General features: G+C 40.0%; 1 protein-coding gene across 2 annotated transcripts in view; it reads right to left on the reverse strand.

The window, feature by feature from the left end:
* Nucleotides 1-15,137, reverse strand: part of OLA1 (Obg like ATPase 1) — a 245,751-nt gene that overhangs the window by 19,662 nt on the left and 210,952 nt on the right. For both annotated transcript variants that reach the window (XM_068247033.1, XM_068247032.1), the window contains exons 8-10: nt 13,961-14,101; nt 13,279-13,375; nt 2,774-2,896 (exon numbers count right to left, since the gene is read on the reverse strand). In XM_068247033.1, the coding sequence (XP_068103134.1) occupies nt 2,774-2,896; nt 13,279-13,375; nt 13,961-14,101 (361 nt within the window). The remainder of the gene's footprint in view (nt 1-2,773; nt 2,897-13,278; nt 13,376-13,960; nt 14,102-15,137) is intronic.

Here is a 15,137-nt window from a genome sequence, read left to right on the forward strand (position 1 = left end):
ATGCCATGCACTGATGAAGGCCAACCAGTCTGAAACAGTCTGTATACATGTTGGATTATTGTGGCTCTGTAATATTTACAAGCCGACACATCATTGCATTCCAGCGGATCTGGAGGTGTGGCTATCTTACACAGACAACAAAGGATAATTTGCATATTTCTACAGCGATGCACTGGGAGACATATCGGAGCTCACGCTAACATGAATTATTGCAAATATTTTCTGTTTTAAGAAAGCAAACCTTTTTTTTTGCAAGATTTGACAATTCAGGCACCTTAACTGTATGGCAAGGGTTACTTCTGACGCTGTGATCTCCTTGTGCACCAACTTTTATTTCAATACCTCAGTACATGCAGTGGTAATGTTGGGTTCGATTTACAAATTGTGATTTCTAGTTTGGGCACAAGTTACTATGGCTTCTCCAGGACTGAAGAACAGTGGAGAAAAGTAGAGGAATTTCCAAGACCTAGCACAAATGTTTTTGTTAGCTGGCAAAACTTTGCAACCATTATCACATCAGATCACAGAAAAACGTGCTAAAAGGTTAGTGAAAGACCAGTTGTGAAATAGCAGTTGCATGTACAGCCACAGTGAAAAAAGCTTTGTCAAAAATGCAAGATGGACTGGATTCATTGAAAAAAATGATCACTGCAAGTCTATGGATGTGACTACCAGGACATCTGCGGATTCTCTCACTATTTGCCAATTTTTCTACAATCTGCTATTCCCCAGGGTTAGAATTTTTGACAATTGACGTTTAAAAAAAAAACCTGTCCAGGTCAACAGACGATAAGAAAAAAAAATGCATTCCAAATTATGCCCTATAAGGTGCATCTCTAAACCACAGTTTGCCACCTAATGGTCACTTAAAAACATGCTTGCCAGATCTCGTAAGTTCTCCATTATTCTCTACCCATGGACAACTTTAGTAACTCAATACTGTAATGTTACTAAGAGATAGAAAAGACAACCAAAAAGAAAAAACTATAGGAAAAAAAGACCATCATAACTACACACACTACAATACGGAGTATCTAAAAGGACAACTGAAGTGAGAGGGATACGTAGGCTGTCATTTATTTATTTTTAAACCATGCACATTGCCTGGCTGTCCTGCTGCTCCTCTGCCTCCAATACTTTTAGTCATACAACCTGAACAAGCATGCAGATCAGAGGTTTGACTTTATTTTGACTGCATTTGCTGCATGCTTGTTTTAGGTGTGTGATTCATACACTACTGATGCATGAAATATTAGCAGGCAACTGGTATTGTTTAAAAGAGAATATGGCAGCATCCATATCCCTCTCACTTCAATTGTCTTAACATTAAGTTTTTGATTTTCATAAACATAGCTATGGGGAAAAACACAGAAAATGGACATTTACTGATTACCAAATATATTTCAAATTAGTAAGAGATTTTGTTGGAAAAGTGAAAATGTACTTGAAATCAAAGCAAAACTGAAGTGAAAATGAACTTATGATATAATGAATTGTATGAGTAGTACAGCTAAGGAATAGAACACTAGTAGCAAAGAAAAAAATCTCATTGTTTTCCAGTACAGGAAGAGTTAAAAAAAAACTTCAGTTATCCATGCAAAAGAGCTTTGCTGAGCTCTCCGACCCACTGGGTCAAATACAGTCCTGTTTTCTGGAGTTCCTAAACTGAAAAAAACAAACAGTGAATGACAACCTGAGATAAGGTTTTACTGCAGGAAAGTTCAAAGGGTCATTATCTCTGCTTTGTTTTCTAATTTAAAAGACAGAGTAAAGCTGGCCATACACTAGGCCGATTCCCCGCTGATCGACAGCAGATTCGATCACTGGGATCGAATCTGCTGTCACATCGTTCACGCTACACGCTAAATTTCGATCTATTTCGTCCCGAAATAGATCTATCCCGTCGATCGCTCCGTGCGGGAAATTAGCGTTGATCGCCCGCTGGTAGGGAGCGCGTCGCTAGCGGCGTTCGAGTGCCCGACAACCGACGCAATACAGCTGCAATACATTACCTGCCCTGCCAGCGCGACTCCCCAGGTCTCCGCTGTCTTCTCCGCTCTGGTCTCCGGGTCCGGCATGCTTCACTTCTGCCTGTCCCGGCAGGAAGTTTAAACAGTTGAGGGCGCTCTACTGTTTAAACTGCCCCCAGACAGGGAGAAGTGAAGCATGCCGGACCCGGAGACCAGACCAGAGCGGAGAAGAAGACAGCGGAGACCTGGGGAGTCGCGCTGGCGGAGCAGGTAATGCATGCGGGGGGGAGCGGCGGCAGCAGCACCACCACCACAGATTGTGAACGGTTTCAGGCTGAAATCGATTCACAATCTGTTTGCAGTAAAGGCAGCCATATGATCCCTCTCGGATCAGATTCGATCAGGGAGGGATCTATCTGTTGGTCGAATCTGATGGCAAATCGACCAGTGTATGGCTACCTCAAGGTTTTAAAACTGCAACTGTGACAGAATGATGCAATGTTATTCAAAAAAGCTATATAACTGAAAATAAAAGTATGAGACTATTTTCATTGTTATGTTCCTTATCCCTACTACACATTCAATTCATCATATCATGAGGGTTAAATTCTATCAGAGATATACAATAAACATCCCAGTCGTGTCATCCTGTCAGGGCCCTCTGAAAAGTCAATCCTGCTTCAGCCTCTGAGGGAAGACTGAGAAGGGGGAATTTAAGCTAGTGAAAGACAACACACACATTTCCAAACCGGGCAGCCCCACAGGGAGGGGCCGTCCGTGAACACTAAGTATGGAGGACTCACCTTGACAGCTCCTTCTGAGCCTTCCTCTTTGAAATCATCAAATTTCATTACCTCCGCCATAATGAATCCCTTCTCGAAATCTGTGTGAATCTTCCCTGCAGCCTGAGGAGCCTTTGTCCCTTTCTGTCAAAGGAGAAGAGCAGAGGAAAATGAATTGTTTAGGAAGATGGATTACAGGAGGGGTGGATCTGTCAGCTCATGTGAATCTGAACCTGGCAGGGACTGCCAGAGATTTGGTAACAGGTCGGCCTTACGGTCACTTAACGGACAGCGCTGGGTGGGGGTGAAGAAAATTGCCTCTATTAAAGGCAAATAACACCAGCCATTCATACATATATCTATACACATCCATTGCACTCAGCTTCAATGACCTTTGCTTAGATGACCTTGAATTCTTAGGAGCCAATTTATAAAAATTATAATTTTTTTCCCCTGTTCCCATGATGCTCCTACCTCACCACAATTCTGCATATATTCATTCCTGGTTCATTTATAAAGCTCTGAAAGGAAAAGTTGTAAAACAGCATAAACAAACGCACAAAGTAGTGAAATGTAAAAAAAATGTAATCTGCAGGAAAATATGTTTAGTATTATATATAAAAAAAAAAAAAATACACCACCTAGAGGAAAGTTACTTCTCCAGCAAGCTACAGGGTCCCGACAAAAAAAGGAATGGAATGGCAGTGTAAAATAGGGAAAAATTAACTGCTGATATTTTTAATTAAGAAAGAAAACTCAAAAATAATATCATGTGATCAACATACACATTTTTCGAAATGATTGTATTGTATTAAAGGCAGAGGATCATCATGGCAGCCAGGGAAGTAGCATTTATTATAAAGAAGTCAGCAGTTTTTTTTTCGCATTTCTGGTTTCATTCGGTTACTAACTTTCATAAATACAGCCCATGTGCTAAATAATAATAATAATAATACCAGTAAATGCTGTGATGTACAATGTCAATGTATAACAACCGTATATACTCGCATACAAGTCGACTCCAATATTCAACCTTCTTAAGTTGGATTTTGTAATTGACTCAAGTATAAGTCTACCCAGCAAAGTTAATGGCTGCACTTGGGACTCAGGAGGGGTTAATGACTGCACTGCATACAGTATTGCATCCATTAACCCCTCCTGTCCTTTAAGTGCAGCCAATACCTCTACCAGGCCCCCCCAAGTGCTGCAATTATTCACTCCCCTTCATGCAGCCCAGTATTTCCCCCTTGCCCCTTTCCTTGTTAGTTGTTGTGGCCAGGAATTTCAGACCTGTGTTTTCTTGGCATTTCCATTCCTCAAAGTATCACTTCCCACTGAGTAAATTGCTGCAAATGAGAATGTCACTATTAGTACACACATTACTCAGTGTGCTCAGTGTTGCTTGTGACTCATGTATAAGTCGACCCCTATACTTTTATGAGGTGAATCAGACCTAAATTTCTAGACTTGTACTCGAGTATATAGATTCATATTTGAAAGTTTTCCGTGCTCATTAAAGATCCCCCCATTGAACAAACATTGAACTGGTGCAAGGAGAAAACTGATACAAAAGCAGAGCAGTCGCTCAGGGCCACCAATCAGAATTCTTGATCTGAAACATCTGGCACACTTTATTATTTGTATTTATAAAGTGCCAACATATTACGCACAATAGATAAATGGGTTAACATGCAAGGTAACACATACAAGGAACTCGCAACAAACCAAGATGATGCAAATGTCACTGATAAATGTCACTGATAAAAGTAGTTCAGTGGTTAAAATAGTGACTGGTCTAGTTCGCAAGAAGGGTGTCAGACAGTGAGAATACATATTCAGGCTGGAAACACTGGGGGGGGGGGGGGGGGGGGGGGGGGGGGGGGTTAGGGGCTGCCAGAGGAGTACAATCTAAACCACTTTGAAGTAGTTTTGATTGAATATTCCTTATAGCCTAACGTTGATCCCCATATTCTTCCCCTCCACATTTTGTCCCCTACAGATTTTTTGCCTTCCGGTGTTTATTTACGTTTGGGAACAAATCCAATCATGAAGGGTACATGGGGTGGGGGAAGCTGGTGTTTCAGTTCAGATCTGAAAAAGTAACTAATTAATGCAGATACAATTTGTTATCAGAATAAGAACCCACATTCATGCAGTATATTAGGCAATTTGGAGACATAAAAGAAGCGGTATAAACTAGTGATTGGCATGGGATATTAAAGAAGTGGTGACTATTAAGAGTGAAAATGGACCGGAAGTTTTGCACTTATGTCTGCTTCCATGAAAGCAAGAAGTAAACACACTGCAGATTTATTGCAGGATTTGTATCAGCTGTAGCAAAGAAATGTTTTTCTTTAAAGGTTATTATTGCCATTGCTTATCTTTTAGAGCAGAGAGGAAGTTCTGAGTTCAGGTCCGCTTTAAAATAACTATGTATGTAATGTGAATATGTGTAAAGTCAAATACGTGAAAGTTATTTAAAATAGTCTCAAGTCCCATCACTGAATGAGTGGAAGAATCTTTGCTTTACCTCTCTATAAATGAATATATCAGTCCCATGGCCAGCCCACTAGGTTCAGCAAGATCTGAAGTATTTTGTCTTCTTTTCCATCGTTATTACACTCTATTATTTTCTATTATTTTTGATTCTGGTCTCAGGTTGTTTTTACCATTGTTTAAATGTCTTGGTGTTTCACATTTCCTTATAATGTGATTTGCTGTTGTTTTGCTGATCTGCTGTTACTTATTTACAATTGTATCTGGATTATGTCTGATTTTTATGACTGATGCTTCTGTGTGGCGTCATTTATTTTCAAAAAAAATCAATAAAAGTTCTCTTAAAAAGGTACTTACAATAAATCTGTCTGTGGTCTGATTTGAGGCAATTCACATTTACTTGCAGTGATGTGAGCAGAGGTGTGCGCTGTGACGCCAGGGAACACCCGGCTCGGCCGCGCACATGCCACATTTGAGAAATAACAGTGACCTGACGCTGCCTAATAACGCGTACGAAGCTGCTCAGTGCCCTGACATGGCAAAGCACAGTTTTTACAATGCAAGATGTATTGGGCTAATATGGATAGTCACTGATGCTTACCTTTGCTAAATATCTGAGCGCATTAAGATCAGACTGCTTGCAATCAGTCTTATTATTAGAACCAGCCTTCATTTTTCTTAGCGAAGGACTTTAATAAAACAGACTTGTCCTCTCCTTCACTGATCTCCCCCCAGCATGATATTCACAAAGTGGTCCTACCGCTACAGTCAATGTTAATGCATTATTTCCCTGACCTATAGCTGTTTATTTGAAGATGGGATCAAAAGATTTTTGATGAGTTTCTAAGATGCTGATAAAGGTTATCCTACTATAATATTCTTTCCAGGGACATAGAATGGTAGTTGACATAAAAAAAAAAGTGGCTACAGCAAAAAAACCAGCAGAGGGTATGGACTCCCAATGTGCCTGATACCTTCAGAATGTATCTACATCTGACCTACAGAAATATAACATTAGTTTGCATCCTGGTTATTGTGAACCCCATGTTTGTCTGGGGAAGAGAGACTTTTTGTAACTACTCCCCCATCTAAATTCCCTGCCTGGACCACCCGGTAAGGTAAAGCACTTTCAGCACTCATGTTTCCTCCCACAGAGACCTAGGGTCACTGGGCCATTAACCCTTGATGCAGCACTCATCACCTAGCACAGGAAATGGAAGCTAGATCACATGATCACTCCTCCCCAAGAGAAAAGGTAAGGTATTTATGATCACTATACTGATATTTTCTGATATTCATTTTTAAACCAAAACTGTGATGGGGAGGACTTGAGAGTATATCTAAATACTTAACTCAGTAGCAGGAAGCTTCTGGATGGTTTATATCTCCCCAGATCCTCTTCAAACCCATCGTTCCTCCACAGGACCCTCTTTTTTATGTGGTCATGCTTCTTGGCCTTGTACGAGTACATCTGTACTGGGCATGTGCAAGTAAGGTCCACAAGTGTCCAGTAGAACAAAGCACTGATACACAGAAGAACCTTGCACAACTGGCTTCTCTCTATTGGCCAGACACATGCCAAGCCTAGACACGCTCGTACACAACGGGAACCAAAATATTCAACAAGCTCTTGTCGTATATGTTTAGAGGGACCCCGATGCTGGAACAGCGGGTTGCAGGAGGATCCAGGAAGCCCCTACTCACTACTAAGGTGATTATCGAATACCCTTTTTTTGTTTAATGTGCGCTTTTAAAGAGGAACTCCAGTGAAAATAACAATGAAAAAAAGTGCTTAATTTTTACAATAATTAGTTATAAATGATTTAGTCAGTGTTTGTCTATTGTAAAATCCTTCCTCTCCCTAATTTACATTCTGACATTTATCACATGGCGACATTTTTACTGCTGGCAGGTGATGTCTGTGATAAGAGATGATGCATTTTTGGCAGTTGGAAACAACTGTTATTTACCACAATGCAACACGGCTCCCACAGTGTGATGTCAGATGTCACCCTGCTGACATCACACTGTGGGAGGGGGGTTTCACCACAATATCAGCCCCTGATGATTTGTTTGAGAAAATGTAAAGATTTCTTGTAGTAAAGCAGTTATCAGCTACTGATTGGGATGAAGTTCAATCCTTGGTTACGGTTTCTCATTAAAGTGAACCTCCGGACTAAAAATCTACTTCACAGCATCAGAACTTTTTTTCCCTGATGCGGTGCAGAGCATGATGGGATTTCCTATGTTGTTATTCACGTTGCCTAGCAACTGGGAGAGGTGCTCAGGACACAGGACAGTTGGAACTGTGTATCATGCTCCCTGTCACCTCCTTTCAACCAAAAAGATGGCTGCCATCATGAAATAAAACATTTAAAATAGGGTGGGTAAGACATTATATTACCTATCTATTTTAATTAACATAACTAATGTAACTTAATGACAGTATGTTTGTTTAGGCTGGAGTTCCTCTTTAAGTGAAATTTTGCTCTTGTTGAGGATAAAAATAACCCAAACCCCAAATTCAGATGTATACATTACAAACACTTTCAAGTTCCTTACATTGCTACTATGTGAAGCACAAACACATCCATTCCACGAGGTTCCTCCTACCAGCAAAATGCCAGACGACTGTGCCAAAGTTTTTAGCGGTTGATGTTTTGTAAGAAAAGTTGCAGAGCTCTTTGCTCTGTGCAAGTACTTCATAAAGCATTGCCGGAGCACGTGCAAAAAATGAATGTGGCCCCCCTACTTAGGTTTTACCCTTCACCTGTGTTAACCACCTTAAACCTCCCCCCCCCCCTATTAGCCCCCCTAGCAAGTGAGGTCATTCGCCCCCACTAAAACAAGTGTGGCAAGCCTAACTCCAAACTCCTTAGTAAGATTGGCCAGTACAATAATCCCACCCCTCAGCAAGTGTACTCAATATAATAACCCTCATCCCCCCAACAAAAGTGTGGCAAAAGAGCAAAAAGGGTACCTTTATGCCACAGGTAGCCCCCCAGTATAGGTAGCTAGAGATAACCCCCAGTATCAAGCTAATTGTCTACAAGGAAATACTGTAGTAAGGTCAATATTAACACGTTTTCCCATTTGTCAAGAAGTTGCAGTGTCCGGCAGCCTCGGTCTTGGAAAAGTGTTAAAGAGGAACTTCAGCCTAAACAAACATACTGTCATTAAGTTACATTAGTTATGTTAATTAAAATAGATAGGTAGGGTGGGTAATCTCTTACCCACCCTGTTTCAAAATAACAGACAAATGTTTGATTTCATGGGGGCAGCCATCTTTTTGGTTGAAAGCGGGTGACAAGGAGCATGAGACACCGTTCCAACTGTGTGATGATCACCCCTCCCAGTTGCTAGGCAACGTGAACAACAACATAGGAAATCCCATCATGCTTTGCACAGCATCAGGGAAAAACCGCCCGGCAGTTTTCTTTGATGGGTGGAGCTTAGCTAAAAATGCAGCTAAAAATGATGCTTTGGTAAGAAAAACAAAGTTCTGATGCTGTGAAACTGTTAAAGAAACACTAAGCCTTTTCAGTGCTGCTGAGTAGATTTTTAGTCCGGAGGTTCACTGTAAGCTCGGTTCCCACTTGTGTAGACAACATACCTGTTCAGTACATTTTCTACACCTCCGATCAATGCAGGAAGTGGATTATATTATTTTTAATAGGGTCAACTTCGGATCAGTTTGATGCGTTCCACATGGCCACCTTTGGTGCTAATGCATCTACCCCGGAGATGATCGTGGCGAGAAAACTGAGCGTAGACTGATCCACTCTGATCCTAAGAGGACACTGCAAACGGGAACTGAGCCTCCGTCTCTGGAAAAGCTATTCTATTTTTGGACAACTATTTGTGAATCCTAGTGGATGGAATGATTGGGAGTCACACTGTAAATCACTTTCCCCCTCCACAATCACTTCAATGTACTTAGAAAATAAAGTATTATAAAATAAAATAAATAGTAAAATAAAATAAATATTTATTGGCACTTCAGTGTTAATGACCACATTTGCAAAGAGGTGACCTGTTTGTCACTTTATAAGGGGCCAATGGCATTTGACACTTTCATAGTGGTGGAGACCTTAGGAAATAGTGGAGAGCAGTGTTGTTTGTTTCCGACAACACGGAGGGGGCAAGCAGTGTTACACGGACCCAGTGCACGTCAGTCAAGCAATGTTCAATATTTCTCAAATTACTTTGTGAGGAGAACTGAGAGTTTTGAGAATTGCTAATTCACGTAAATAGGGTTTCTGATTGCCACATTAGGAAAAATCTTATACTACACTTTTCACTTTCCAAGCTTAAATTTCCAAGGAAACAAACCTGACCTGCTATAAAAGTGGCAACCTTTTTTTTTTTTTTTAGCTTTCCAATGTCTATACATAGGTCCCTAAGATTAAAGGTGCTGGCAATCATTGCCCCCTAAATGCCCAGTAGATTAAATTTTGACTGATTTGACCAAAAGTATTGATAGGCCAAAACAAGAAATCTAAGTCAATTGGGGGCGAGGCAGGAGCAGTAGTTGCTTGATAGGCCATAGCATTGCACTGCATTGCCCTGCTGGAATCTATTGAAAAATGATGTGCGGTTTCTGTGGAAAAAATAAATTAAAATCTGATCAGATTATGACTGGAGAGTGTTCAATCAAATAGGCACATCCTTTCATAAGCAAACTGTGCATGGCAACTTTAAAGGACAACTGAAGTAAGACGTATATGGAGGCTGCCATATTTATTTCCTCTTAAAGAGACTCTGTAACAAATTTTTCTGCCTTAGTTCTTCTATCCTATAAGTTCCTATGCCTGTTCTAATCTGCTCTGGCTTACTGCAGTCTTTCCTAACTGCACTGTCTCTGTAATAAATCAATGTATCTTTCCTCTGTCCTGTTTGTCGGGCTAAGGATTGATTGTGTGGAATGTGCAGGGCTGCTTGTGATTGGTAGAAGCGATACAAACCCTCTGCAGGCCCCCTGCACACTGTGAATGACTCACACACTATGCTTAGCTGAGCCTATTAGAAGCTGGTTAGTTTGTTTGTAAACACTGCCTAAAACTGTTAATTACAAGCCAGGATTGCAGCAGGGAGTGACAGAAACAGCACAGAGGGGCACAGGAGAAAATAATGAATAGAATGGTATGCTTTTTATTGTAAGAATATTAGAGTACAGATTCTCTTTAAGTTATTCCAGTTGTATGGATATTCTGCTGATCCTCTGCCTGTAATACTTTCAACCATAGACCCTGAACAAGCATGCAGCAGATCAGGTGTTTCTGACATTATTGTCAAATCTGATAAGATTAGCCGCATGCTTGTTTCTGGTGTTATTCAGACACTACTGCAGCTAAACAGATCAGTGGGGCTGCCAGGCAACTGGTATTGTTTAAAAGGAAATCAATATGGCAGCCTTCAAATTCTTCTCACTTCAGGTGACCTTTACGTGTCCCAGACATGAAGAAGAAGAATCCAATGTATCTCTTGCTAAGTACAGAATACCTGAATAGCATTTTAAATTTGTACTCTTTTTTTCAACTTCCGTTGCTTTTATGTATCTCAGAGAACGAGTAGTAGAACAGCAAACTGTGTTAAATAAATAAATACTATGGCATTGAGATTACAATATGTAATAGGTTCTAGACACCATTTACTGTGTAGAAACACTCTCAGACCCAAATGTCAGCCTTTTCAAAGCGTACCTGAGGCCTCTACAAGTTTTATAGCTTTTTATACTTGTCTTCCTACCAGGTTTGTTTTAACGCTTTTAATAGAGCATTATTTTAAATTAATTATGTTCAAAAAGTTTTTAAAAAGTTGAAGTTTATGCAAAATAAATAAAATATCTCTTCATTTCTCACACCTCTATTTCCCCCTTAACAACCTCCTGTTCACACCCTTTCCCCAATGCAATCAGCCTGAAGCCACACCTCTCCCACTGAAATTGTATAATAATAATAACAGTCTGACAGTCAGCAGGAGGCATGGCTTCACCTGACAGTGCAATCACACCTCCTGTATGCCCATGTGACTAATGGGGGAGTGTTTAGCTTCAGTGACACAGAGAGAAAGCAGGAATCTGTGTGTTACTGAGGAGAAGAGGGCCTATGAACTGGCAAAGCTGATTATTTTACAAAAGCTATTTTTTTAAATAAATCTCTATTATTAGTTTAAAATAGTGCTCTACTAAATAACTCACTAAACTGTGGATTTAAATTACATATCCATAAAGTAGAGTAATAAGTTTTAATTCAGTCTGATACATGTGAGTTGCCACTGCTTACCTGTTTATTCAAAAAATTGCCAGCTTCCCTGTCATACTCCTCTCAAAGCATCACTGTTTATTAATAATGGACTGGTAGTGATTTATCAAAGGAGTCATAACCATCCAGTGATGTACAGAGAAGTTCCAATTTTTTCAAAACAAAAAATCTCTGATGTTTGATCACAAGACAGCTTGACTACACATCTCCTTGTTACATGACCCTCCAATGAATCAGAACAAGCAGGCAGGCCAGATCTGGAGACCTCACTGACTGCATTGCTTGTTCTAAGTCAGTGGTGATGCCCACAGGCTGAAAAGGGGGTTATAAAAGTAACTCTAAAATAAATAACAAAAAAATAATCTGCACAGGGTACAATCTATTTCACGATTGACTTTACATTATTTTTTTTTCTTCAGGCCATCCAAAGTAACTCTATAGTTAAAATGCAAAACTATGAAAAGTAAAAGGTAACACACGTATATTATTAACAAAACACACAAATTATATATATATATATATATATATATATATATATATATATATATATATATATATATATTTACTTACACGGGCACACACAACACACATATTTACACCTTTTGCACAGATTACGCATGCGCCTTGAAAAAATTGTAAATCTCTTTGCAAAATGATGCACGCAGATATAAATATTTATTAAACTATCACAACACAGTCAGTGCGTTAAAGAAATATATGTATAAGTGATGTATTTTATGAGCCCCTCTGACCCCGTCACAGCAGAGAAGCTCCACGCACATTTGTAAGACACCAGCCTATGTGAGCAGCAGACATGAAATTTAAATCTCCGCAGCTTCACCAGAAATTCTATTTCTTTGATGGAAATCAAAGGAATGCTTAAGTCTTTGTGCGTTCTTGTAATAATTATATATTTTGTAATGCATAATTTGTAGCTACACACGCTTCAATGTATGTGGGAATAATAGAAAACCATCACACACGGGGTATTTTCCATTTAAAAGCAACCCTGCTCTACTCCTTATTGTCCTGTGGGAGCAAATTAGTCAGTCGCCATGGGTGCAATCAGTGCATATCAATATTTTAAGCCTGTATCATCACTTTTTTTTATTATTATTTTATTAGTGTCAGGATGGAATGTATAGCATTATCAGAACAAAGTCTACCTCTTAAATTATAAACCACTTAGAGAGATGAATTATTACACACTGGCTTTGCGTTTTGGAGGCCAGCTGTGTATCTGCAAGGAGTGTAATGATGTTATATTGCTTTCACAGCTGAAAATAAAGCCCGGGAGAAAAAAAATCAGAGGGGATGGTTAAAAAAAAGGGGGGGGGGGGGAGGACGGAAACACCTACAAACCAAACAAAGTTTGTGAATACAGAATGAAGAGCAACATCAATTTAACCGGAGACGATCCCTGGTCACACAGATTAACCAAGTACAATGCTTGCTTTTCTTATCTAAGCCTGCAGGAGGGGGGTAGCCAGATTCTTCGGGATGAAGAAATACGGACTGTGTAATAGGCAGAATCAATTGTTACCTGCCTCAATCAATGCCGCTCCACTCTTACCATTCAGCAGCGCCCAAATAATGAAAGTTCTCCTGGACACACACACAGTCACACACTTATGCATGAGGTAAAAAAAATCTTGTGTAATGACTTGCTATCCTCCACCATGACAGACTACACAGCGCCTGATATCAATCTGAATACACCAGTGCAGGAATGGGGAGGGCACTTATGAATAAAGTAGAAAGCCTCACCCTGATGGTCCACGCTCTCACTTCGTCGGGCCCTGCGGTGAAGAAGTATTCCAGCTGTAGCGCTGCGTATCCAGTTTTAATCATCTTGGTCAAGACACTGCAAAGAAGAAAGTGACTGTTCGGTTACCAGCAGGAGAGGGGACGGACTTACAACCTTCTCTTCTCGATAACTGAAGCTAAACAGCAGCCACTTAGGTGCCAACCTTGTCAACAGATTAAGTTAACTTAACCCTGCGGATGCCGGAAGGAAAAAAAAAACTGTCAACATCCCAAGCTAACTCCCCCCTCCCCCAATGCGCACAACCATTAAGCTTACCTGTCACAGACTGACGATTAGCTGGTATCTTTGCAACCCATTGCGTGATAAATAAATGAAATTTTATTTTTTTCTAATAAGTTGTACTAACGCGTGACGAAAGAATTTTCAGGATGATTGTCGCCCTCTAAGGTACCCCCCCTCCCCCCGCTATAATTAAAACACAGTGCTCCGGTGACAGATGACAGTTAAAAAACTTAATTTAAAATAAATCTTTTCAACTCTGTCTCATGATAAAGAAAGGAGAAGATTCCCTCTTTATAATGGTAATTACGCTGTCATTTATTATTCTATCAGTGCAAGCAATTAAATTACAGCAAGGAAATAGTTGATAATAAAGTGTAGGGAAAATGAATGCTAATTAACCTTTGTGTCACATTCTCCTCCAGATACTTCTGCTTCTCCTCATCACTCATGTCTTGCAGCTTCAGTTCCAAGGCCCCGCTAAAAGGGATGACCATAGCGCCCGGGTCATGCTTGTCCACCCACTCCTTAATTTTTATCAACCTGTAGACAAAAGAGGGCACAACATTATCTTGTAGTGCATGCATGACGGTGCCACATCCATTATTATCAAGTAGCACATCCATATTCATAAGGAGTACGTGGCTTGACGATGCCACCTTCTTGTGTATTGCTTTCCAAGGTCAAGGCATTAACAGGGCCCTGATTGTTTCAGGTGTACTCCATTAATATTTCACTCTGCCTTTACTTCTGGACATTCTGTGTTATCATGGAGTAGGTTTCATAAAAAAATTATAGGAGAAAGTTAACATTTTCACCAAAACCTTAACCGCTACATTAAAAAGCAGTAAAGAATTCAAACCACCTCAACGGTCTTTAGAATGATACTGCTATACAGTAATGCTTGGTGAAATTTTCAATAATGCAGCTATAAGTGAACATTTGTGGTTACCCACAATGCACCACTACTCAATATGCAAATGTTCTCTTTTTGCCCCTGTAAGCCAGACGAGCATCCAGAACCGCTGGTGTATAGCAAGCCTATAGCTTTAAATATTACACAGCCACAACAACCCCACATGCACATTCCCCTATACATTCCTAGTGGTTTGGGTCACCCCAAGCTGCTTGGTTACTCTCTAATATAAAGTAATAAGTGCAGCATTGTACTGTCCGCCGCTGGAATTTAAAATAAATCCTGATAGGGGCATAAAGAATAACTGGATTTATGCACAGAAGTAGATTTTTCGACTTGTCCTTAAAGCGGACCCAAACCAAACATTTTTTTAATTCAAAATATTTAGTTGCACCACTCTGACACATACAAAGATAAATAAACACTCCTTCAAGCCTATGAGCATTTCAGTGCATTATTTTCACCCTTCTCTTTTCATAACTAGGGTTATACAGGTGGCAGCCATTAGCAATTCCTCCTTTGCTGGACATCATCTACTCCACCAGTCTGCCGGATTCTGTCCCGGCAATATGAAAGGAAGGGAGGGGTTCCTCCAATAAATGTAAAATATTTTATATTTGTCATCATGCAGCTGAAAAAAGGCTGCTATTTATTATTAGAATT

The sequence above is a fragment of the Hyperolius riggenbachi genome, chromosome 7, assembly GCF_040937935.1.
Source record: "Hyperolius riggenbachi isolate aHypRig1 chromosome 7, aHypRig1.pri, whole genome shotgun sequence".
Classification (NCBI taxonomy): domain Eukaryota; kingdom Metazoa; phylum Chordata; class Amphibia; order Anura; family Hyperoliidae; genus Hyperolius; species Hyperolius riggenbachi.